The sequence below is a fragment of the Channa argus genome, chromosome 7 (genome assembly GCF_033026475.1).
Source record: "Channa argus isolate prfri chromosome 7, Channa argus male v1.0, whole genome shotgun sequence".
Classification (NCBI taxonomy): domain Eukaryota; kingdom Metazoa; phylum Chordata; class Actinopteri; order Anabantiformes; family Channidae; genus Channa; species Channa argus.
In genome coordinates this window covers 27,112,022-27,137,396 of record NC_090203.1, presented here as the reverse complement: position 1 = coordinate 27,137,396, position 25,375 = coordinate 27,112,022, and the positions used below count along the sequence as shown (strand labels likewise).

The window sequence follows — 25,375 nt, the reverse complement described above, 5'->3', positions numbered from 1 at the left end:
CACTAAAGGTTGTTGTTATTGCATCACTGAGAATTCTGCATCGTGTCGATGGAGCGATCTGGGGTAGACGCCCACTTCTTTGTAGAGTTTGTTGACTTTGGAAAAAATTCCCCTAAATTAACTGTTTCAACAAACAGTAGCAACAAACATTGACACAACAAAGTTGTATCTTGAGATGAATATCCATAGTCATTGTCTCCCTGTGCATCAAGCTTTACACTAAGAACAGCAGAACAGCTCTCCAGATAAAGGAACCTTGCAAAACCTGGATTATTTTGGAAAAATGTAAAACATGATTGGCAACCTAAACCTTATCTCTTTAAGCTCTGGCCAACACGTTCACCTCAATAAAATTCCTCTCCTCTCCGCTTTCTATTTCTCATGCTTGATTCCTCAAACTTGCCACATATGTGATTTTCAGCCAGGCTCAATTACTGCAAGAAGACTAAACTACATAGTGCCGTAAAGTTTGAGCAGTTTACACGAGACGTCTCTGGGACACAGTGAAGTAAATGCAGATTTGCTCCCACTTTGGCCGGAGATAAGAAACCATTTGCTTTATTACCAACCAAAATGATTTCGAAGTAGTTATTTTTACTGTAAAAATGTTACATAGCTGGTTTTACATTTTGCAAGTAGTTGAAATCCCTGTGTTTCTGTAATGGGGCAAACAAAACACCAGGTAAATGTAGAAAGGTAAATGTAGCGTTGATTATCAACTCCAACTTGAGCATCAAGTTCATGGGAATCAAACCTTGCAAAAAATAATTTCAATATATACTCTGTTTTAAAAACCTGGGGGCCAATTTTTTAAATAACGTGTACCAACACAAGATGTAGAGAATAGAAAATATTATGGAAAACATAGAAAAGTGCAGATCTCATTCATACTTCAGCTGCATTAGAATCCGTAAAGCTTCTTCCTCAATCTTCTCACTTTTTGCTGAGGAGTGGGCACAAACATCAGCATGCAAGCCAATACTTAAGGGCATTTCTATTTCCATTTATGGCAGATTTTCAAAGAGGAAATGAAAATTGCGTCTGTGCATTCATTTCAACAACAATAGAGATTTATGAAACCGAATCAGGTGCACATGCATCTTTATAAGTTAGGCCTTAAACTGACCTTGAGAGAAACCACCATCATGGTGGCTGTAAAGTTACCCTTTGTATGTGTACGTACGATGAAGGCTGTCTACAAGCTAGACTGGGCACCCCAGACTATTCAGGACGTCTGCTTTGTGTCGCTGCTGCCACCACCTTTATCTCTGATTAAGATATATTCTGTCAGGAGTCAACTTTATCTTTAGCTTTTTCGAAGTTCCTTGAGTGATAACGCTTTCTTCATTTAGACTCAGTATGTTATTAAAAATGTCATGTAAATGAGTGAATGTTGTGAGTAGTTGTTTCACAAATATTACTGAGTAACTTTCAAATGTAATTCATGCATTTTGCTGATTTTTTTCTGGTTGGACTGGGGCTCACACACGAGTTGTAACACTTTACCCCTCTCTCTTTATCCCTCTCTCTTTCTGTGTGGATGTCTCTCGCTCAGTGACGGGCTTTCCATACCCCAGCACAGGAGCAGCTGTGGCCTACAGAGGAGCCCATTTGAGAGGGAGAGGTCGGGCTGTTTACAACACATTCCGTGCTGCACCTCCTCCTCCACCTATCCCTGCGTATGGAGCGTGAGTTCCTCTTAACACACACTACATGCACTTATCCAGCTGAGAAAAAGACACAGTCAGATGAGCTCCACATATACACATGCAGTAATAGAAGAACAGTGAATGGGAAACAAAAAGGCAGCTTTCTAATAGAGTGGAAAATTGCTCTTCCCCTTTTCTTTATTTATTTATTTCCTTATTCCTTCTTTATTCAGGTGTGAATGAGAGAGAGAGAGATAAAGAGAATAGATGCCTAAGAAAACATGTTAAGGTGGAATAAAAAAAGTAGCAATGCAGATGGAAAGAGTAATAACTCTGAATAATAACTATAATAGGTGTATGTTGCCCACATGTAGCTTTTATATTAATTATTCTGTGGAGATAATACAAATGAATCTTCTTTTCTTCATTTCTTATTATTAAGAATAATAATTACAAATATAATATTAACAGTAATAAAAAACATTACAATGCTTGGTTTGAATACAAACAGTCCTGTACATGACCTAACTTTCAATCTTTATTTGTGCTTTTTCTGTTTTATTTTGATGAATGATTAATATGGGTTAACCACATTTCTGCATATTGACTTGTTAAAGTTTATCAGCTACAGTTTGTTATTTTTATTTATTTTTTTGTCACGGTTTGGATCAAATGGCAGATCCAAACTGTGATCTTTGCCATAATTATCATTTAGGCATGTGAAATGTTAAAACCTGCGGGTTTATATTTTTAGCACCTTGTGTTTATGCACACTCAAATAAAATCCTCCTCCCTCTGCTGCAGGAGTTTGTACAGTGGGAGGAGGTGTAACAAGTTGTGGTCTGACCTGCCCAGTGGGAAATTGTCTTGGTGAGGGCAACATGGTTACAGAGATCATAAAGAAGGCTGATGATGTTACATGCACCAATGGCTTCAGAGTGAGCATTGCAAACATCGCGTGTAAAACTTTGGGCAGACAGAGACATAGAGTGATAAAGTAAACAGTAGCATAAAGAACAAATGGAAAATCACTATTTGATGAGGCAAAAACAGGACTGGACTATTTAATACTAATAATATTATTAATTCAATCAAACATAATGTACAATAATGCAGGCAAGGGGAGTATGAACCAGGAAGTCGGGGAATGTGTTCAGAAAAAGCGAAGTTTTTCCACATGAACCAAACAGTTTGTGTACATGTCAGTCAGTATTAAACAAAACAGCTAATTTAGAAACATTAGTAATCATCTCTAAACCATTTTATTCTTCATGGGAGTTTTAGTCAGCGTTCATACACCAGTCCGGCGTGTGCGACTGAGGCGCTACAACAGCCGGCCATCCAGCTAACTAACGTTGAACACTCCCTGCTGGTTATGTTAGAGGACATTGACAGAGCAAATCTCTGAAATAATCTGCCAAACTCAGACAGATTATTTTATACAGTGCACCCAGAAACTATTCCCAGCGCTTAACTGTTTCCACATTTTGTTATGTTACAGCCTTATTCCAAAATTGATTAATTTTCCTCAAAGTTCCACAGATAATACCCCATAATGACAATGTGAATGAACTGACTTCTGTTGATCTGAGAGTCCTTCAGGTGGAGCTGTCATGTGCATTTTAATGAGGAGAGATTTCTGTCAGCCACTCTAACATACAGGCCTGATATGGTGCTGCAGAGATGGTTGTTGTTCTGGAAGGTTCTCCACTCTCCACAGAGAAACACTGGAAATGTTTCAGAGGGACTAAGGCACTTCTCCCTCGATCGCCCAGTTTGGCCGGTCGGCCCAAAAGTCCTGGTGGTTCCCAAATCCTTCCATTTATGGATGATGGAGGCCACTGTGCTCATTGGGATAAATTTGCAAAGATTTCAAACAAACTTCTTTTATGCTGTCATTATGGGCTAGTTTTGATGAAAATTGTGAATTTGGACACTTTAAACTTTTTTAAATAAGGCTATGACATAACAAAATGTGGAAAAAGTTAAGAGCAGACCATCTCCCGGGTTTCCTGCAGCAGTGAGTCAGAGGAGGAGACATTTTGAGCTGAGGCAGAAGATGCTAGGTTAAAGACTAACCCATTTAAGCCGCTGCTTCCTACCATCTTACTCACTAATGCCTAATCAATCTGCAACAAGATGGATAACTGACAACGCAGAGGGCTTTGCACAACTGTTTCAGCATGATTTTCACCAAGATGTGGCTGGACAGCACCACTATAGACGTGGCTTTTGAGTTAGCTGGACGCACTGGGAGGAGCGGGGATTGTGTATTTATAACAACTCCTGGTGCACTAAATGTCACAATAATGAATAAATTGTGCAGTCCAGATGTGGAATGTGGAATTATGTTGCTCAAATGTAGGCCATTTTTTCCTCAGAGGGAGTTTACTGCTGTTTACATCTGTGTGGTGTGTATCCCACAAGACACAATTTCCAAGCTACTGCTATCACAGCTCTGTGATAGCATTGACTAACAGCATATTTGCACACCTGGACACTGTTTCTATCAGAATCAAATTTATTGGCCATGTATGCTAACGTATACAGGAAATTTGATTCGGGCATTGGATGCTCTCAAGGACATGTTCAAGGAGTAACAATACAGACAAATTGAAATTACAAATGAAATGCAAACATCTGGACAGAGTGTGTGTTTTTGTGTGGGCATGTTTGAGCAGGTTTCCTAGCTCTTGATGTGTACAAGTCCTGGAGAGTGGGCAGGGGAGCACCAATGATTCTTTCTGCAAACTGTGATGGAGGAGAACGGGACAGACTCAAGGACAGCAGTGGAAAAGCTGAATCAGCAGCTCCTGTGGCAGGTCGAACTTTCTCCGCTGTCGGAGAAAATAGATTTGCTGCCTGTGCCTTTCTGAGGATGGAGTCAATGTTGTTCTCCCACCTCAAGTCATGTGAGACAGTGAACCCAAATATGTAAAGTATTTCACAGTGGACACAGGCTTGGAGGATATGGTGAGGGGAGGCAGCATGGGGAGGCTTCTCCTGAAATCTACTCTCTCTTCTACAGTCTTGGGCAGAGGGGAGAGGACATATCCCCGAAGAGCACCAGTGCTGGTTTTCCTTATGCTGGATGTAATTTTTCCCATCCTTACCTGCTGTGTTCTGTTCTGTTCTGAGAAAGGTGGGGATCCACTGACAGATGGAGGGGAATGCATAGAGCTGGGAAAGCTTGGAGGAAAAAGCTGAAACAAAACAAAAGCTGTGTGTATGTATGGACATCCAGGACAGATCGAGCACGACTAACAATGACAAACTAACAAAGTGTACAACAGACTCAGGCAAGTCCATGGAAAGAGGCAGGTTGCCCAGGGCAAGAAGCCTCGGAGTGTGAAGCCTCTTGAGATCCAGTGGAGGTGTGGCTGGAGTCCGGACTGGGGGTTGAGCTGGAGTTTGGCGTCTGATACAGAAGGTGGAAGCCCTCCGGGGGCCGGGCTTTTGGTCAGGTTTGTGGAGGTAGGCACACCTCAGGATCTGGTCCCTGGAAAGCCTGCTAGTAGCCAACAGGGTGTTGTTCAAGTTAAAGTCCGGGACAGGTTTAGTTGACAAATCAGTTCTTAGGGTAATGTTGGAAAGAGATCCATGATTGACAGGTTGAGGTCTCGAGGAGTTGGTGCCACAGGATCTCTAACATCTAGCTGGCTGTGTCTTAGGTGTGGCAGTGTTAGAGAGCTGTGGCCCAGAATCCATTCTGACAGGGACTGGTTCAGGGGTAGACTGGTCAATCTACTCCTGGACGACGGGTGAGGGGAGGTTACTGTCACGGTCATGGTTTAGCTTCTGCCTCTGGACTTTTGTCTAAAAATGATGGCTTCCTGTTCTACCCTTCTGTAATGCCCCCAGATTCACCGTCATCAGTTTGATTGCTTTCACCTGTGTTTCCCTCTCTCACATTGCCCACATTACTACTTCTCTGCCCTCTCTGGTTATATGCCCTGGCTCTATTTCTTGGTTCTGCCTTTGTCTGCTCCCTTGGATACTTCAAATTTGTGATTCTCAGTCTGTGGTGCTTTGGATTTAGACTTTATTTTTGGATATCGGATTGTGAACTGGATCTCAGATTATTGGACTGTAGGGTTTGTTCTCCTTCTGTGCCCTCTTCTTGACTCGACAGCTCTCCTCCTCCCCACTCTACCAGACCACGTGGTGGACGCCAACTACTGCCTTCTTTTTCCACCGCTCTTCACCTGGAGCCTACTGCAGTATATTTTGACTCCTAGTTGAGCGTTTTCCCCACCTGATGACCTCCTACACTTCTTGCACTATTTTTTTGTAAATAAACCGCATAAAACCTACTTAGAGTTCTGGTCTGTTTGTTGGTGTGAGAGAAGAGGATGTAGAAAATAGGGTTAGATGGAGGCACATGATTCGCTGTGACGACCCCTGAAAAGGAACAGCCGAAAGGAAAGAAAGATGGAGAATAAACTAGATTTATTTGGCCTTAATCCCCAGAGCCATCTTTGGTGATCACCAAACAAAGCACTTTGGCAGAAACACGTCAAACCTACTGTCAAGCACGGAAGAGGGGTGGTGATTTGAGCTTTCTTTGCAGCTACAGGATCGGACATCTTACAGTCCGTCCGCCATGGCCTCTTCTCTATACCCCAGGATTCTAGAGGCAAATGTGAGGCCATCTAGCTGACAGCTAAAGCTTGGTCAAAACTGGATCATACAACGGGACGATTATCCAAAGCAGACCAGTAAACCTACACCCCGATCAGTATGGCTAAAAAAATAAAAGAATCAAGGTTGTGGAATGACTTAGTCAAAGTCCAGACCTCACCCATTTGAAACTGAGAGGTTTGCATAAACCAATTACCATAAACATCAGTGAACCAAAATTTGTCCACAATGAGTCTGACAAAGTCAAACAGTAAATGACTACAAATATTTGCTGCTAAAGGTGAATCTACAAGACATTAAATCATAAGGGGACTTACTATTGACTACATGGTTTTTCTATTTAGTTGCATTTTTGATAAATAAATAATAGGACAGGGAAAAAAGTTCTATTTTGCTTCTTGTGCGAGAGTGTTTTTTCTTAATATTAAGACCCACTATGATCAGATTATTATTGTTATGTTTGAGGGGGCGCAAACATTTGCACATGACTGTGTATCACTATAGTGATAAACTCAATGTTCAATACCATATAACTATCAATAATTAAACAAATTTAAGCTGTGTGTATACGTACAGTGTATTCAGAAAGCTATCAGACCCCCTTTACTTTTTCAGATTTGTTGTGTTGCAGCCTGATAATACAATTCTTTTTTACTCATTAATCTACATTCAGTACCTGATAATGACAAAGTGAAAACAGTACACATGTACTTAAGTACAGAGCCTTTCCCACAACACTTGCCTTCCATTTCTCTTAATCGTTGCTGAGATATGTGTCTTCTTCTTTTCCTTTCGGCTGCTCCCTTTCAGGGGTCGCCACAGCGAATCATGTGCCTCCATCTAACTCTGTCCTCTGCATCCTCTTCACTCACACCAACTAACTTCATGTCCTCCCTCACTACATCCATAAATCTCCTCTTTGGTCTTCCTCTAGACCTCCTGCCTGGCAGCTCCAACCTCAGCATCCTTCTACCGATATATTCACAGTTTCTCCTCTGAACATGTCCAAACCACCTCAATCTGGCCTCTCTGACTTTATCTCCAAAACATCTAACATGAGCTGTCCCTCTGATGTCCTCATTCCTGATCCTGTCCATCCTCGTCACTCCCAAAGAGAACCTCAACATCTTAAGCTCTGCAACCTCCAGCTCTGCCTCCTGTCTTTTCTTCAGTGCAACAGTCTCTAAGCCGAACAACATTGCTGGTCTCACCACCGTCTTGAACACCTTTCCTTTCATTCTCGCTGATACTCTTTTATCACACAACACACCTGACACTTTTCTCCACCTGTTCCAACCTGCCTGCACTCGTCTCTTCACCTCTTTTCCACACTCACCGTTGCTCTGAACCGTTGACCCTAAATACTTAAAGTCCTGCACCTTCTTCACCTCTGCTCCCTGTAACCTCACCGTTCCACCTGGGTCCCTCTCATTCACACACATGTATTCTGTCTTGCTGCGGCTAAGCTTCATTCCTCTGTTTTCCAGAGCAGACCTCCACCTCTCTAGATTTTCCTCCACCTGCTCCCTGCTCTCACTACAAATAACAATGTCATCTGCAAACATCATAGTCCAGGGAGATTCTTGTCTAACCTCATCTGTCAGTCTGTCCATCACCAGAGCAAACAAGAAGGGGCTCAAAGCCGATCCTTGATGCAGACCCACCTCCACCTTGAACTCCTCTGTCACACCTACAGCACACCTCACCACTGTCTTACAGCTCTCATACATGTCCTGCACCACTCTAACATACTTCTCTGCCACTCCAGACGTCCTCATACAATACCACAGCTCCTCTCTCGGCACCCTGTCATACGCTTTTTCTAAATCTACGAAGACACAATGCAACTCCCTATGACCCTCTCTGTACTTCTCCATCAGCGTCCTCAAAGCAAATACTGCATCTGTTGTACTCTTTCTAGGCATGAAACCATATTGCTGCTCACAAATGTTCACCTCTGCCCTTAGCCGAGCTTCCACTACTCTTTCCCACAACTTCATTGTGTGGCTCATCAGGTTTATTCCTCTGTAGTTGCCACAGCTCTGCACATCTCCCTTGTTCTTAAAAATTGGTACCAGTACACTTTTCCTCCAGTCCTCTGGCATCCTCTCACTCTCCAAGATCTTGTTAAACAAACTAGTCGAAAACTCTACTGCCACCTCTCCTAGACACTTCCATACCTCCACAGGTATGTCATCAGGACCAACTGCCTTTCCACTCTTCATCCTCTTCAATGTCCTCCTCACTTCACTCTTACTAATCTTTGCTACTTCCTGCTTCACAACAGTCACCTCTTCTACTCTTCGTTCCCTTTCATTTTCCTCGTTCATCAACTCTTCAAAGTTCTCCTTCCATCTTTCCATCACACTACTGGCACCTGTCAATACATTTCCATCCTTATCTTTAATCACCCTAACCTGCTGCACATCCTTTCCATCTCTATCTCTTTGTCTGGCCAACCTGTACAAATCCACCTCTCCCTCTTTAGTGTCCAACCTAACATACAAGTCCTCATATGCTCTTTGTTTGGCCTTTGCCACCTCTATCTTCACCTTACGCTGTATCTCCCTGTACTCCTGTCTACTCTCTTCAGTCCTCTCAGTGTCCCACTTCTTCTTAGCTAACCTCTTTCTCTGTATACACTCCTGAACTGCCTCGTTCCACCACCAAGTCTCCTTGTCCGCTTTCCTCTTTCCAGATGACACACCGAGTACCCTCCTACCTGTCTCCCTGATCAAATTAGCTGTAGTAGTCCAGTCATCAGGAAGCACCTCCAAACCACCCAGAGTCTGTCTCAGCTCCTCCCTGAAAACTAAACGACATTCTTCCTTTTTCAACTTCCACCACTTCGTCCTCTGCTCTGCCTTAGTCCTCCTTATCTTCCTCACCACCAGCATCATTTTGCACACCACCATCCTGTGTTGTCTGGCTACACTCTCCCCTACCAATGCTTTACAGTCACTGATCTCTTTCAGATTACAACGTCTACATAAGATGTAGTCTACCTGAGTGCTTCTCCCTCCGCTCTTGTACGTCACCCTATGTTCCTGCCTCTTCTGAAAGAAAGTGTTTACTACAGCCATTTCCATTCTCTTTGCAAAGTCAACCACCATCTGACCTTCTGCGTTCCTGTCCTGAACACCAAACCTGCCCATAACAGTCTCATCACCTCTGTTCCCTTCACCTACATGCCCATTGAAATCTGCACCAATGACAACTCTCTCACCTCTGGGGATGCTCTGCATCACTTCATCTAACTCACTCCAGAATTTCTCCTTCTCTTCTAACTCACATCCTACCTGTGGGGCATAACCACTCACAACATTGAACATCACCCCTTCAACTTCCAGCTTCAGGCTCATCAACCTGTCTGATACTCTTTTCACCTCTAGAACATTCCTCACAAAATCCTCTTTCAATATAACTCCTACTCCATTTCTCTTCCTATCTGACCCATGGTAAAACAACTTAAACCCTGCTCCTAAGCTTCTAGCCTTGCTGCCTTTCCACCTGGTCTCCTGGACACACAGTATGTCCACCTTCCTTCTCTGCATCATGTCGATCAACTCCCTAGCCTTCCCTGTCATAGTACCAACATTCAAAGTCCCTACTGTCAGTCCTACATTCTTAGCTTTCCTCTTCTCTCTCTGCCTACGAACACACCTTCCTCCTCTTCTTCTTCGTCTTCGACCAACAGTAGTCCAATTTCCACCGGTACCCTGTAGGTCAACAGCACCGGTGGCGGTCGTTGTTAACCCGGGCCCCGACCGATCCGGTATGGAAGCCTTTGTCACGATTCGCATGTTTGATTTGGCATGTGTTTTACGTCGGATGCCCTTCCTGCCACAACCCTCTGCATTTATCCAGACTTGGGACTGGCACAAGAAGACACTGGCTTGTGCCCCCTTGCGGTTGCATTAGATGTGTGTACTCTGCGATTTTTTTTTTATTTTTTATTTTTTGTCCGACTGTGGCGCAGGAAGGTAGAGCGGTTGTCCACCAATCTCACAGTTGTTGGTTCAATCCCCGGCTCCTCCGGTCACATGTCAAAGTGTCCTTGAGCAAGACCCTGAACCCCAACTTAGTTGCTCCTGGTGAGTGTTGGCCAGCTGCATAGCAGCTCCCCCACCGGTGTATGAGTGTGTGTGTGATTGTGAGTGTGAATAAGTGAATAAGAAGCAGTGTAAAGCGCTTTGAGTGCCAATAGGTAGAAAAGAGCTATATAAGTGCAGACCATTTACCAGTCCTTTCGGCTTATCCCGTGAGTTCAGTGTCGCCACAGCGGATCATTGTCCGCATGTTGATTTGTCACGGTTTTTACGCCGGATGCCCTTCCTGACGCAACCCTCCCCGATTTCTACCAGGCTTTGACCCGCACTGCACAGCTGGAGATGGGAATGGGCTGTTAGGAGTTCGGTGTCTTGCCCAGGGACACTTGGACATATAGCCAGGGCCGGGGATTGAACCACTCACCCTGTGGTCCGTGGACGACTGCCTTTACCAACTGAGCTTCTGCGATTACAGTCCAAATTAAATTAATTAGACATGATTTGGAAGTCATGCACCTCTCTATAGAAGGCCTGTATAAGAAAAAAAGGTACTGCCTGCAGAGCTCAGACACAGGATTATTGCAAAGTGAGGATCTCAGGAGGGCCACAAAATATTTCTGCTGCACGGCAGGTTCCCACAAACACAGTGGCCTCAATAATTCTCAAATGGAAGAAGTTTAGCACAACCAGGACTCTCGGTGGGCCAGCCAAACAGAGCAACTGGAGGGAAAAGGCCTTAGTAAGAGGGGACCCCAAGGACTCAATCCTGTGTGGAGATGGGACAGAGCTCACTGCAGTCCTCTACCAATCTGGGCCATAAAGCCCAGATTGGTAGAGGACTGAATACAAAACACATTAAAGCAGACTTGGAGTTTGCAAAACACCACCTGAAGGACTCTCCGACTATGAGGAACAAGATTCTCTGGTCTGATGAAACAAAGATTGACCTTTTTGGCCTCAATTCCAAACGTTATGTGTGAAAAAAAACAGGCACCGCTCATCACCTGCACAATTCCATTCCTAGAGTGAATCATGGTGGTGACAGCATCATTCTGTGCGGGTGTTTTCAGCAGCAGGGACTGGGAAACTAGTGTAAAGTACACAAGTATCCTGAGAACCACTCTACCAGTTCGTGGTAGCTTTTGGACTGTGGGTAGGTGTTAAGTCCTGTGTGGTTTTGTATTTGCTAAAACACAGTAGTCTAAGTCATCTCTGTTGTCAATTCTGCCACATGTGCAGCACAAAGAGAATTAAAATTACGTTGCTCTCAGGTCCCTGTTGCATACAGTTAAAAGTAGAATAAAAAGGCAAATAAGATGAAATAACATAACTTAAGGCACATAACAGATTACATATTGAAGTTGTAGTCCAAGCCAGTGGAACATAATATATGAGCAGTGCAGATGGATAGTAGTGCAAAAATAATGGATGAGCTTCACCTGGGTAAAGTAACTGTGGTGCCATCTAAATGCTGCATAAAGTGACTGGTGCAGCCACAGTGTTCAGTGTGTGTATGTGTATTTGTGAGTGCGAGTGGACAGTTCTTATATGTGACAGAGTTCAGAGATTATGGGGAAGTGAAGGATTCCCAGCAATACTTTTATTAACAGTTCAACTGCAGAGTCCTGTTTTCGGTTAAGTTTAGGCAGGAAGAGCATTTTGGCCAGAGCAGGTTAAAGAAAGGTAAAGAAAGATCATGGTTTTCTTCCAAGCTTCACAAAGGCAATGTATTTGAAGTAATACGCCGATGATCTCATGATTACATTTTAATTTATTAGATTACAATCTCTCCCTAAACTTAACCAAGAGCTGTGAGTGCCTAAAGATTAGATAACATTTTTAATCATGTTTAATAAAGTATCAAAGATTTTTGCTATTTAGATCCCAATTATGTTATCATAAAACATAATTTGGTTGCAGTTGCTTTACTTACAAAACATTTGCACTTGCAGTTTAGTAGTTTGGCGGTGTAATTTTAAGTACACAGAGTTTTATACTTGTATGTACACAGACACCCACTGTTCACCATCAACTGTCTGCTGATGTCTATGTTCAAGTAATACATCCAACCTAACACAAATTGAATTTAAATTTGTGAAAATAAAATTTGATTTCGCTTCAATGGCAAATAAATAGCTGAATGTTTGATATCCTCTGTCAACAGTGTGGTCTACCAGGATGGCTTTTATGGGACAGAAATATATGTAAGTTCAAGTCTGTTTATATGACTTCTTCTTATTCTTTATCAAGTTATTCCTTATGAACAATGACAGTATTATTGTACTGAACAATATTTTATTCCAAATGCCTGTCTCCACTCAGGGAGGGTATGCAGCTTACAGATATGGCCAACCAGCTGGTACTGCTGCAACTGCATACAGTGACAGGTACGTTGGCTTCTCTTTTTCTTCTAAGAATACTTGTGAACATTTCAATGTGAATAATCCTGATTTTTAATCGTCAGAATGCATGCGACAATTTCTACAACATTTCAATAGATGGTGGCTCGGCTTATGTAAAAAGAAATCCTTCTCAACCGCTTGAAAGCATGTCATGTTGAGTGCTCATGGATCAGGAGGAGGTGAACTCTTTCACTGGTGTTGAAATTAATAACAGCCACGTCATCTTGAATGAATAACGAGCTGGACTTGGAGATGGTTGTGCTGAACTGAGAGTGTACAAAGCACACGACTGTCACACCAAATGGCAGGTTCAACATCTATATCTACCACCGCCTTGTTTGTTTCAAATAATAATACATATAATCGCTGGTTCCCAGTCAATCTAGTAAAATATTGTGTAGTATTAAATACCAACAGCAGCCCATTGGGGAAAAAAAAGCAGATCACTTTGATAGTGTTGAATTACTCATCAACAGATCTTCTTTAGTAATTTAACTTAAATTTAACAACTTTGAAATTTGAACAAAAATCTGTACAATTTTTACCAATTGAAAATATTATTTGAAAACTTTACTTATATTCTAAAACTGTCAATGTAATGTAATGTAGATTACCACAGCCATGTAAATTCATTAAAAGTTGAAATATTATCTGCTTGATGGACTACATGCTTCAAACTCTTTTTTTTTTTTGTGATAGCTGATCTTCATTAAACAATAAATCATAGATGAGAACATGGCCCCATAACCAAAATAAACAGTGATGACATCCAAAATGTTTGTGTTTTATCATGTTGGTTTACTACATTTGCAGTCACTTTCCTTTCTATTTAATAAACAGTTACTTATTGTTTTTTGCTTCATTGTTTTTAACCATTTCTATTTTGTAATATATTGAAGACAAGGGGGGAAAACTGTGTCATGGAATCAGATTTTTATTCAGGTTTGCATGTCAGGTGTGTTATGACAGTCTGGAATCTTTTGTGGCTGGACAACATGAGTGTGTTGGCACATTGCTTATGTGTTTAGCTCCACAGACCTGTTTAACTTTATTATTTATATTTAACAATATAAAGAGGAGTTTTTATACACAATATTTTATTATTAAAGAAAAAGTTAATGTAAAAGGCACTAAAAAAAAACTTTTTATAGAGATACTATATAAAAGAGAACAATCATAAGAAAGAAGAACAGTGGTAGAGAAAGAGCACAAGATGAAAATAATTCTGAATCATAACCTCAGATGCCTTTGTACTCTTTACTTGACTGAATCTCCAACATCTTTGCCTACACTTCTTGCCACTGACAAATCTTCTGAGAACCTGTCATTATCTAGCTCTTGCCCCTGATGTATCAGGGGAAACTCCATCTATCTCAGTGTCCCATGTCCCTGCAGTATCCTGCACTCCATGGGCTTCCTCAGTAGTGTCAACTTCACAGGAATGAAGAAAGGCAAAAAGGGACAGAATGATGTGTTTAAAAGGCAAGTGATAAAAGTGATCAACCATTCTGCAGGTAAGCTAGAGCACTTTCTATCAAGACTAGCCCCATTGTCCAGAAACGGGACAAAAGAAAGGGGAGCAAAGTTTTAAAAAAGTGGGAAAAAATTCCAACAACTTGCAAGAACAACTGCAGCACCACTGAGATAAAAAATTGAATGAATAGCTCACTCTGCTCTGATTTATATTTTAAATCATATATCATATTAAATCTGTTCAGTGTAAAAACTAAGCAATTTGAGGACCTAATAAAATAAAACACGTTTTTAAATTGTGAAATCAGAGGCACTGCCATTTAGTTTAGCAGTTGGCTGCATTTGTATTTATTTTTTACAAGACACCCACCAAATCATTATCTTTAGCCTAACTCTTAAGTTGGTTGCTGGTCGGCTAAATCCTTCTTATAATTTCTATAAGCATTCATCATTGTTGTAAAACCTGCATCAGAAAATTGAGAGGTAATTGAGAGTACCTGCTACGACTGGTTAAGAGTAAGAGGATGCTTTCAATGACCCTGGACACAGAAACTGAGATCTATGTGGGTACGTTAGACAGAGTATCAGCAGAGTATCGCCTCGATGATGGTCATTTCCTGGCTTATTTTAGGATGAGTCCGCTCAGAGTTACACTGTTTCAACTGGTAGAGTTCAGGGTGCTCCTGCAAAAATAGAGCTTGTATAGCGGAGAAATATAGCTTTGCAAAGCAAAAGTAGCATGCAAAAGGACTCATTAATATCAATGAGACACCTCCAGACAGCTAAAATGCATTCTGTCTGATTTGGACTAACAGTGTTTTCCTGACTGAACAGAAAGGCACAAATATTGCTGTGTTTTGCATGTGAGTTCCAAGACATAACACAGAAACATTATTTAAGCGCATAAATTCAATTCAATTCAATTCAATTCAACTTTATTTATATAGCGCCAATTCACAACAAAGTCATCTCAGGGCACATTTTTATAAATGAGTTAATACTGTATTTCAATTAGGACAGATAAGGTATATAAAAAAAATACTACATGATTATTATGTTATGATTATTTTCATGTGATGTAAAAGAAAATGGAGGCAATTATAACAACTTGTCTGTTAAAGGTAAATGTCAGCGAAAGTTTATTTCTTACAATCACATTTCATTTTCTACCAAAACTCATTGTTTAAATAAATCAGTCATTTTGCATAACTTTTAACAGTCCTTACATAGCTACACACAGATTTTAGATTTGAATAAAATGTAAACACTTTAGTGATTGAGGTTGAACCCCATGATGAGAAGAACTGTGGGGTCCACATGGGGAGGATAGTGGCTCCCAGGAACCGACGGTGGATCAACTTTATATAAAGGCTCTGCTTAATGAAAAAATATAACACAGAGTTCAAAAGGAAAATCAGGAAAGAGAAAGCCAGTTACAAGAGGAAGAATTAAGACCAGCTGCAGCAAAACAATGTTGACAGTCTGGAAAGGACTCAAATCTATGTATCTCTCGCCACAAAGATCCAAACATACAGGCTTTGGGTGACCAGAAGCAGTGGAATGATCTTAACATATTCTTTGACAGAACATCTGTCACCTACTTCTACCCCTGCCCACTTACCCCTGCTGCAACTCCCCGCATGTGTGAGTACAGCCAACTGCCCCACTCCACCTTCACCACTTTCTCTACAGCTGTCAGCTCACAGCCCAACCCCTCAGCCAACTCCCTCTAGCTCCCACTCCCCCTTCCCCATACTGTCCCTTACAGAAATCCAGGTGTGGAATAAGCTGTGAACGAACAAATTATTAAGGAAGGCTGCAGAGCTACATGACCTCAGCTCTAGGTTCCTCAAGTCCTATGTGGACCAGCTGTGTGGTATAATAGTGCACACATTTGGACTAAGAGGGGGGGGTTGGGTGGAAAATACCTTGTGTGGTGCCAATGCCAAATATGCCTCACCCAAAAGACTTCAGCAGCTACAGACCTGTAGTACTAACCTCACATCTGAAGATGATGCTTGAGATGCTAGTCCTTTCTCACCTCAGCCATTTTGTGAGCCCATCAATGGATCTGCTTCAGTTTACTTACCACTGCAGACTTCATGTACAACTCATCCTCCTGTCCACTGTAAAAGCTCTCTGATTATCATCAGCCTGATCACATAAACACTGAATAACTGATCCAGGGAACTGATCCAGGACTTTGTGGACTGGTGCCAGCAGAACCGCCTGCAGATCAAAGCAGGGAAAACCAAGAAGCTGGTGGTGGATTTCCCGAGAAGATACACACTTCCTCCCATCACCAGCAATCATCAAGAGAGAGTAAATACCTGGATGTTCATCTGAACAAAAAACTTGATTGGACTATTAACAAAAATGCAATTCACAGAAAAGGCCACTTGAGACTCTTCATGCAGAGGAATATATCAAATATATTGAAATCCATCTTCATATGACACCTTTCAGCAGCAAGTTTCTATACTAGGCACAATGTGTGAATAGGCTCCTTCTCTGTAATTTTCTCTGATCTGGTGTTCACATAGGTGCTTTTGTATCTCTCTCTCTCTCGCGCTCTCTCTCCTCTTGCTCTTCTGAAATCTCTTAATGTCCTTTCTATCTTTCCTTAAAATGCAAAATCCTCACTAACTGAAGAGCAATAGGTGATTTAGATAATTTCTCATCCGGCAAAGCTTGTGATATCACCTTGACTGTGTCGTGTCAAAAGTTTAACTATGCTAAACAAACCACTGTCCCCTGTATGTCCAATTATCTTTCAGACACCCACTACTTGATTGATTCTTTAATTCAAGCCTTATTTTGTAAATCTGTGTACATAAGCCTACAATTATAGCATAAATTGGATGCTAATGAAAATGCACATGAATAACAATCCCACTTATAAGAAATTAAAAGTAAGGGCAATCAAAAATAAACCCATCAATTTTCTGAAGTGTTGATCTTGTTAAGGGTTAAGCGGCAGATGCGTGAGCTCCAAGTGTCATCGGGTTAACGGCAGGGTACAACTGGACAGGTCATCAATCTATTTTAGGGATGACACAGAAAGACAAACGTCAATTTAGAGTCAGCAGTTGACCTAACCTGCCCCCCACACATGTCTGAACTGTAAAAAAATGCCAGAGAAAACCGATACAAGCAGAAGGAGAAAATACAAACTTCACATAGAAATGCCACAGGATGCAGCTAGACTCAATGGAAGTGGACCTGAGGTGGCAGCATTACAGCGCTGCCTGGATTATTAATACTGTCTGGTTTTACCGCGAACTGATGCTGAAACCTGAGGTGCAGTGATTTGTAAACAAACTTAGCTCTAACAATGTATCAGTGGGGAACCTCAGAGGTTACGCTTTTAGTTCTAAAGCGCTTGGCCAATCTAAGAGTTATTGTCACAGCAGGGGTGGCTGTAGCTCTGCTGGTAAGGCAGTCGTCCACGGACAACAGGGTCAGTGGTTCTATGCCCACCCGGCTACATGTCCAAGTGTCCTTTGCAAGACACTGAACCCCAGGTTGCTCCCGGTGGGTCAGGTGAGCACCTTGCACCTTTCCACTGCCATCTGAGTGTGAGTGTGTGTGTGTGTGCGTGTGTGTGTGTGTGTGTTTGTGTGAATGGGTGAATGAGAAACATTGTAAGCGCTTTAAAAAAAAAGGGCCATTTACCGATTTTGCTTTGTCGTCTACCACTTGCTACAATTACAACCATGAAGACATGCAAACTGCAAGTGTGCAAGGATGACTCAGTACAGAATGGGACCAAAGGTGAGAGGTCACAGGGAGATTTCAAAGCAGTATATATAACATTATGCAACCTGCAGTTCAGTTGTAGTGGAGCATGTTCAATGCAACATTGGTTTTTGTCATTTGTTTTTAGATTGTTTTTCCATCCTTTTGTCCTTTCGTCCTTTATAGATATCTTGGGAATTCTTTAATGGAACTTTGACACAAATGTCCACTTGGATTCAATTTTCACATCTACCCATCTGCCCACGTCCACTCTTGTGAATGCATTATGACTGTGATGCCTCCAAAGACCAAGATCATTTGTCTATAAATGAGCTGCAAAGGTCCAATTAAGGATGAACTGATTACATTGTATTGATTCAATGGACACTGTGGCCCCACATCCTTTTGATTCTTGTGAATCCAATATCACACAAATTTCTTCCTATTTGAAACAAACATTCACTTGGATGCTGATTGTTTTTGTGGGGTTAAAGATCAAGGTCACTGTTTAATAATTTCCATCCCATTAATCCCATCTTAAGACGCAATACCTCACGAATAGGTTCAAGAATTGCTGAAAATTTTCACGACTTGGACTCAATGTTGAGCTGATTGTAATTTTGGAGGTTAAGGGCCAAGTTCAACAATTTTCATCTTGCTTTCTAAGGCTTTAGTTTAGGATGTAAATGAACATTAAATGTAAATTAATGCATTTAAAGTATAATGTTTATAAAGTTTTTATTTCTTTTTTAAAAAGTAATAAATAATTTTTCTGAGCAGTAAACTTAATTTAAGTGCAGGGAAGGGAAAGAATATCAAGTTGGTTATTCTTGGTTATTCAAACCTTTGCCTGTAAAACAGCAACAGATAGTGTGGCTTTGTAGAGCCACACTATCTCCTTGTCATTCTGGTTTTCTAAGATTGTTCTTCATGTGTCTGTCTAGATGTTTGAGCCCATTGTGATGCAGCAGAATTACTGCTCCCTGATGGTCCCATGTGATGATAATCTAAACCTAGACTAAAGCTAGACTTGCTGATGACGTTCCAGAGAAGCATGTTATATTAGGGTGTGATCCCCATCTGACATAATAAGCGCATGGGAACCTGAAACCATCTGTTCATATTTATGTAGGTTTTCATACTACAAAACCATTAAAGGATCCAGAATTAAAACAATGAGATTAAGCCAATTAATCAATTGACGGAAATTTATTTGACAAGTATTTTGATATTGTAATTGTAATATTGTGGCAATCTGTCTTAGGTTGTTAGAAACTGGCTTACAGCCTAGGGTTGTTGGTCAGGCCAAATTTTATTCAATTCAACTTTTTTATATAGAGCCAACAACAAAGTAATCTCAAGGCACAAGCCCTAGATATCAGCGCTCCCTCTGTAACAATCTGAAATTTACATACACTCATCATGGACATGATTGTCAAAGCAATATGGTATTTTATTTCTTTACCAGTTTTTTTGCTGAGGCAGACTGATTGAAAACATACGTCTGTAAGAAATTAAATTTGGTGGCCAAATGTCAAGAATTTGGTGGCCAAGGTTTAATTTATTTGAGGTTCTCCGATGTGAACAGGGGCTTAGAGAAATATACACACAAAGTCAAAACTACACGTGTACTCACATGGATTATTAATTCAGTGGTGCTCAGGTTACACGATGTATATTATTTGCCTGTCCAAAGGCCTCTTAACCGTCTGTTTCTGATTAGGATTGAATACAGCTGGCGGCTTCTATGTGCCAACATAAAAAATGTTTAACTCATTTGATTAACCAATGACCAGAGACAGTACAGTGGGAAAGTCCAAGGGGCTCAGTGCAGATGTGCGAAACTGGATGGTACATCTACACAGGTGGGAAACCTCCCTTGGAGCCATTTATGTACAGTTTTTTTAACTGGTGAGTTTGTTTGGGTTTTTTTGCAGATATTAATAAAAACAAATTGGGAGGTGAGGCCAATTTCCAGTCTCATTCAGCTGAAACAACATTGGTTCAGATGATTAGGAGCAGCCTAGGAGCCATCATTGCATAGGTTGCTGTTAGCTGTGGTAATGGTAGCACAAAGTTCTGAGGTTGTTTTGTTTCCAGTCGACCATGTGCATTGCACAGAGTGGATGGAATATTGAAAGTGAAAGTTTTGCCCCCAAAACAAAGACATTTAATTGAGCGCCAGCGATTCTGAAAACTGGTCAAGATCTACCACAGGCATCTGCAAAAGCTGAAACGTATTTAGTTTATTTAAGGTGTATGTTTAAATGTTTTCTGCCTAATTAAAAAAGAAGAAAAAAACTGTAATTATTAAAAACCCAATATTGTCATGGTCATGTCCATGATGAGAGAATGTAAATGTTTGATTGCAACAGTAGTACTCATGCTCTTGCTTATCCTACTCCAGACATATGTTGGTTTCCCTTTGCTCTTAGAGGAGAATAAAGAAGCAAAGCACAAATGGAGGAATATAAATAAAGCTGTCTGGTAGTAAAAGACAAAGAGGGATGGACAGGTTAAATGAAAAAAGCAGAGGGGCATTGAGGGAGGGGATTATTTCCAAGCCAGTGCTTGGTAAAAGACTGAAAATAAGAGTCAGGGGACAGAGAGACAGTTACAGGGGGAGATAAAGGATCGAAGGAGAAAAAGAAATGAAGAAGCTGGGTTAAAATGGGGAAAGGTGTGAGATATTAGTGCCATGTGTTAGCTGTTTAAACTTTACTCTTTGCCTTCTGTCATTGTTTTACCTGTTTTCAGGATCTTATTTTCCTCTCACTTCAGCCACTTCCTACTCTAATCACTCGCTTTATTTCTTTCCAATTTTATTCATTCATGTTTCTCTTCTATTCCCTATTTTTCACAGTCCTTCTCCATCGTCAGGAGAATAAATCCCTTTACAAAACAGTACATCATACATCTATAGGGAGAAATGTGTCCTTTTTCATGCCCCGTCCGTCCTTAGCATGACTGAGAAGGGGAAATGATTGTACATTTGTCCTCCAGAAGCTAGTTAAAAGGGACAAACTAGTCTCATGCAAAGGGCTCGGTTGTTGGTGTTCTCTGATCATTATTAACCAGTTTCTTCAACTGGTTCAACTGACATTTGATTTGTATTAGTTCAAAGAACCTATAAAGTTCTATGTTTGAGAAATGAGTCAAAATGTCACTGAATGTGAATCTACTACCACAAACCTTTTACTGAAATTTACAAGCCGAGTTATCCTAACTTCCAAGCAGCTGGTAAATGCAGTTTATAAATTCTAATTCAACTTAATTTTGTTGTTGAGTTGTGAATTCAACCTGGAAATGTCGTGTTTCCCTAAAACCTGTAATTTGATGCGGAGGCTTTATCCTTGAGACAAGGCTGCTCACTTAAGTAGATAATATTCCTAGATTGTACCTTTTTTTAAAAACATATGTTCCATTATAATCGCCACACAGCCAACCTGGTTTCTGGGGCTGTGGGCAACAGTAATACTGCCATGGGTAGAGTTCTGTTTGCTGCTAAGAGTCCCTGAAGTCTTAACGGTAACAGGATACAGTAAATACCCAATTCAAAGTCAGTCAAAACTGTCAAGACAGACAGAGACAGTCTGTCAATATTGCAGACACTATGGTCAATCTTAATGCAGTGTACTTTCATGTTCACCAATTTCTTCCTGTCTTCTCCTCTGTAGTTATGGCAGAGTCTATGCAACAGCAGATCCATATCACCATACGATTGGTCCTACGGCCACATACAGCGTGGGCACTATGGTGAGTGTGTCCACTGTTTCTTACCGTCTGAATATCCAACCTGACTGCATGAGATACCATGATGAACAGCCTCCTCACCAGGCTCTATTGCACAGCACCTGCACACACGCTGTATATGTTTAATTGGAATGAAGTCATGTTTTACACAGGTAGGTCTGTTAAACTATTAATGTGACTGACTAAACCAAAGAGGAGTCTCGACCGTGTGGTGTAATTTATATGAAATAACTGGCTGATACGCTTTGATGGTAGACTAGGAGGAGCTTCAAGAAACATTTGTACTCGTAGTTTGAATGTATGAATCGTGTTTCCCTCTCAGGGATCCATTTTAATGTTTAATGTGAATCTTTGCCACTTCAGTAAATGAAAACGGGACACTACTGTATTCTCAAACTCCCCATTCAATTTCTATTGGCCTGAAGCTACTCGCTTGAAATCCAATGGAGACCCAGAATTCCTCCCCACAGGAAGCAGTCTCTTCAAATTTTGCAAGGGGAGCTAGTCGAATGGTTAATGTTTGTTTTTAGCTAGCTTTGCAGCTAACATCAAAGATGAAAAAAATCTAACTAAATCTTACTAAAGAAAGACACAGAACACCCCAGAATATGGGGTGTGAGCTACTTTTTTTTTTTTATGGGTGGGTGGGGACTAACCACCGTCCCGTACATGCTTCAGTGTGTCATTGGAGACTTGAGTAGAAAGACAGAACGACAGACTAGCAAAGAAGGAAAAGTAGGGGAAGTGTCTGGTACCAAACCAGCTGCAGCCAGAGCTCCAGCTTGGTGCAGCATTTTGGACTCCAAATAGATGAGGGTTGATGCTGAGTACTGATGTGCTTGCGGTGATAAAAATCAAAAGCCCCACTGCCTCCCCCATGTGTCCCCTAAACACCAGCCTTCTCCCCCTAGTGCAGCTGCTAGCTAAAAGCCTTCATTAATTACGACCATTTTTTCCTCTTCATTTACTTAATTACAACAGTGGCCTGTGTTTTCCTACTTATTGCTCTGCACTTTCTTCTCTTTTCTCTTCAAATTAATCCTCCCTTTGCCCCATCCTCCCATATTTTATTCAAATCCTGGACAGCAACTTTTATTCCAGATCTCAATAAACACAATCACGCCTCACATTGTAAACTGTGGCCCCAAATTAAACTTAAAAGTAGTAGGTAATAGTGGTGTGACTATGAAATAATGAGGAATGTCCGAATGCACTTTTTTTGATTGACCAACACAGTACATTTCAAATGATGTAGAAGTACAGGTAAATATTCACTGCATTTACAGGAATTAAAGTATCCTTTATGTAGCTAGGGACAAAGTAAAGATTGGGTGATCACAAAAGTGGCGAGGACCATGATCTCAGGAAGGAAATCAGTGTCTCATGTTTCATCGTAGAACTGCAAAGATGTTGACCATTTTAGTAGCTGTACTAGAATTTTTTAGTGACTAATTTATTTGCTATAACTATTTTCAATTTGCAATCGCTTAGAACATCCTGCTGTGCTAGGCAGAGTCAAAAAGTTGAGGCTTAACGTTATGCAAAAAGGCCGAGTGACAGCCAGTCAGCACCGTCTTAATTCCAGCGGACGCCATAGCAGTTTACCACCTGACACTAATGAATATTTTTAAAAAGCAGATCACTGGGTTCTTGGTTTACTGATTATTCTGTAACCTGCTGTGAAGTCTGGAGCAGAATCCACCATTAGTCCAGTTTGCTGATATGTACCCACACAGACGAGCAAAGCCGAACATGAAGTGATCTATAGCCTACAGTTATTTCTAAAATCAAGCTCAGCCCTCAAACTCTTAGTACGATGCCTGACCTAAATAAAGGCCCAAATCTGCCGCAGGGAAGGGGGAGGGGAACTCCATAAGTTCAGCGGTTCAGCAGGATGGTCATGTAAATTACTTAATTATGGTTAAACGTGACCATAATGCTCTTACACGAGGAGTTTGAGCTTGCGTTTGGACTAGTAATGGGACCCGACTGGCAGTTGCAGATTTGTCAGAAAATCATAGTAGGAAATCATGTAACTACGCCTGCTCAATAAATTCACCCCCAAAACTATGGCTTCCCCAGAGACCAGGGTCAATAGTGGGAATATAAAATTGGCCAATACCAGCATAGCATGTTCAAACTCTGCCTCAGCTGTCAGTGGTTGAGTTACGTTGTGAATAATACAAAAAGAAGAATGCATGAAATAAAAATATCTGCATTAAACTGATACCATTATACAGTCATGTGAAAAAGTCTTATTCCACCATCAATTTTGCTGTTTTAGCAAGTTGAAATGACAATGCATATTTATTTCTGAGCCTTTTATCAAGAGAAAGCCAAGAAAAAAAGGGGAATATGCATGAAATATTTGAATAGAAATTATTGAACCAAAGTGGTTTCTATTGGCAAAAGTTAATATTTAGTGTGTCCTTCCTTTGTTAGACTTTTCTTTCAATATGATTCAATATACAATATGTGGGTCACAGTATGATATGTTCAGAATAACATAATAATAATAATTATTGAGACCAAAATAATTGTTCTGTACACTCCTTTTTTCTAGAACTGGCTTTATTTATTATTAAACTAAAAACAGTTATGTGCCTCTCACTGGCTGTATGATATATCGCTTTAGTGTCCAGGATGTGCCACATCAAGTGAGACAAATTAACTTAAACATATCATGCTATAGCTATTTTTTACTGCTGACACAAAAGGGAAACTCAAACTATTCTTACTTTCAAGGATCAACCTACCAGACAAGCCTGGGCTCCTACTTTCCGGCTTATCTACAGTTTCTAGAAAACAGTTTTTTGAACATTTCCTACCCACTTCAGGACCTTTTTATCCTGCTGAGACTTAGTAACTAATAATTTTCCACCCACTCATGCTATGCGAGAAAAAAACATGCCCTGTCTTACAGCCTGCTAATACTTGCATCTTTGGCTGGCAGACTTTTGGCACTTAAGTGAGGACTTGGACACATCATTGGTGATGAATTCAAGGTAATCTGTGCTTTGGGTCTTAGATCATCAGAAATCCTTACCGACGTGCACTTTCCAGTGTATTTGCTCCAGCTACAATGATGTTGCTTTCTTTCCTGCAGTCTACTATTCCGAGGAGACTGACAATGCAGTGCAAAAGCATGTGCAGCCTACATTATTGGGCTTTCAGCTTCAACACCTATCAATACCTTGTACATCCCGCTACTGGTCTTTTCATACTCATGTGTTTCTTTATCTAGTCTTGTTTAACAGTCAACTGTTAGGAACAAATCTGTCAAGACGTCCTTGCAGAGTTTTCTTGAAAATTCAGTTCAGACTTGCTAGATTGCTGTGCAGATGGAGTCAACTACTGCCTTCAGCAACTGGTATGGTCCCACCTATACCTCCCCTCTCCCGAGGCTGTTGGGCAGCAACTCAAGTCTTTCTCAAAAGAGTCTCTTGCCAGGCACAATGCTAGGATTGGAGCATTGACAGACTTCAGGAATTCAGGCTGGATGAGCTCAGGAGAACATCATATACTGCCTGAATCAGAAACTTGAGTCTAAGTCTTTCAGACTTCCAAAATTCTGCTCCTGCTCCGGGTCAACATCATATTTGTTTTGGCAGAAGAACATGCAAGAATTTACATTATCAAGGGATTTGTAGGTTTGTGTGTCTTAGAACAT

General features: G+C 41.0%; 1 protein-coding gene across 12 annotated transcripts in view; it reads left to right on the top strand.

The window, feature by feature from the left end:
* rbfox3a (RNA binding fox-1 homolog 3a) overlaps positions 1-25,375 on the top strand; it is a 541,420-nt gene that overhangs the window by 500,574 nt on the left and 15,471 nt on the right. For 11 of the 12 annotated variants that reach the window (XM_067510823.1, XM_067510831.1, XM_067510821.1 and 8 more), the window contains 4 exons: positions 1,556-1,688; positions 12,504-12,543; positions 12,662-12,726; positions 21,630-21,708. In XM_067510823.1, the coding sequence (XP_067366924.1) occupies positions 1,556-1,688; positions 12,504-12,543; positions 12,662-12,726; positions 21,630-21,708 (317 nt within the window). Of the gene's footprint in view, positions 1-1,555; positions 1,689-12,503; positions 12,544-12,661; positions 12,727-12,837; positions 13,509-21,629; positions 21,709-25,375 lie in introns of those variants that run through there. The other variant, XM_067510824.1, reaches the window with a different exon arrangement.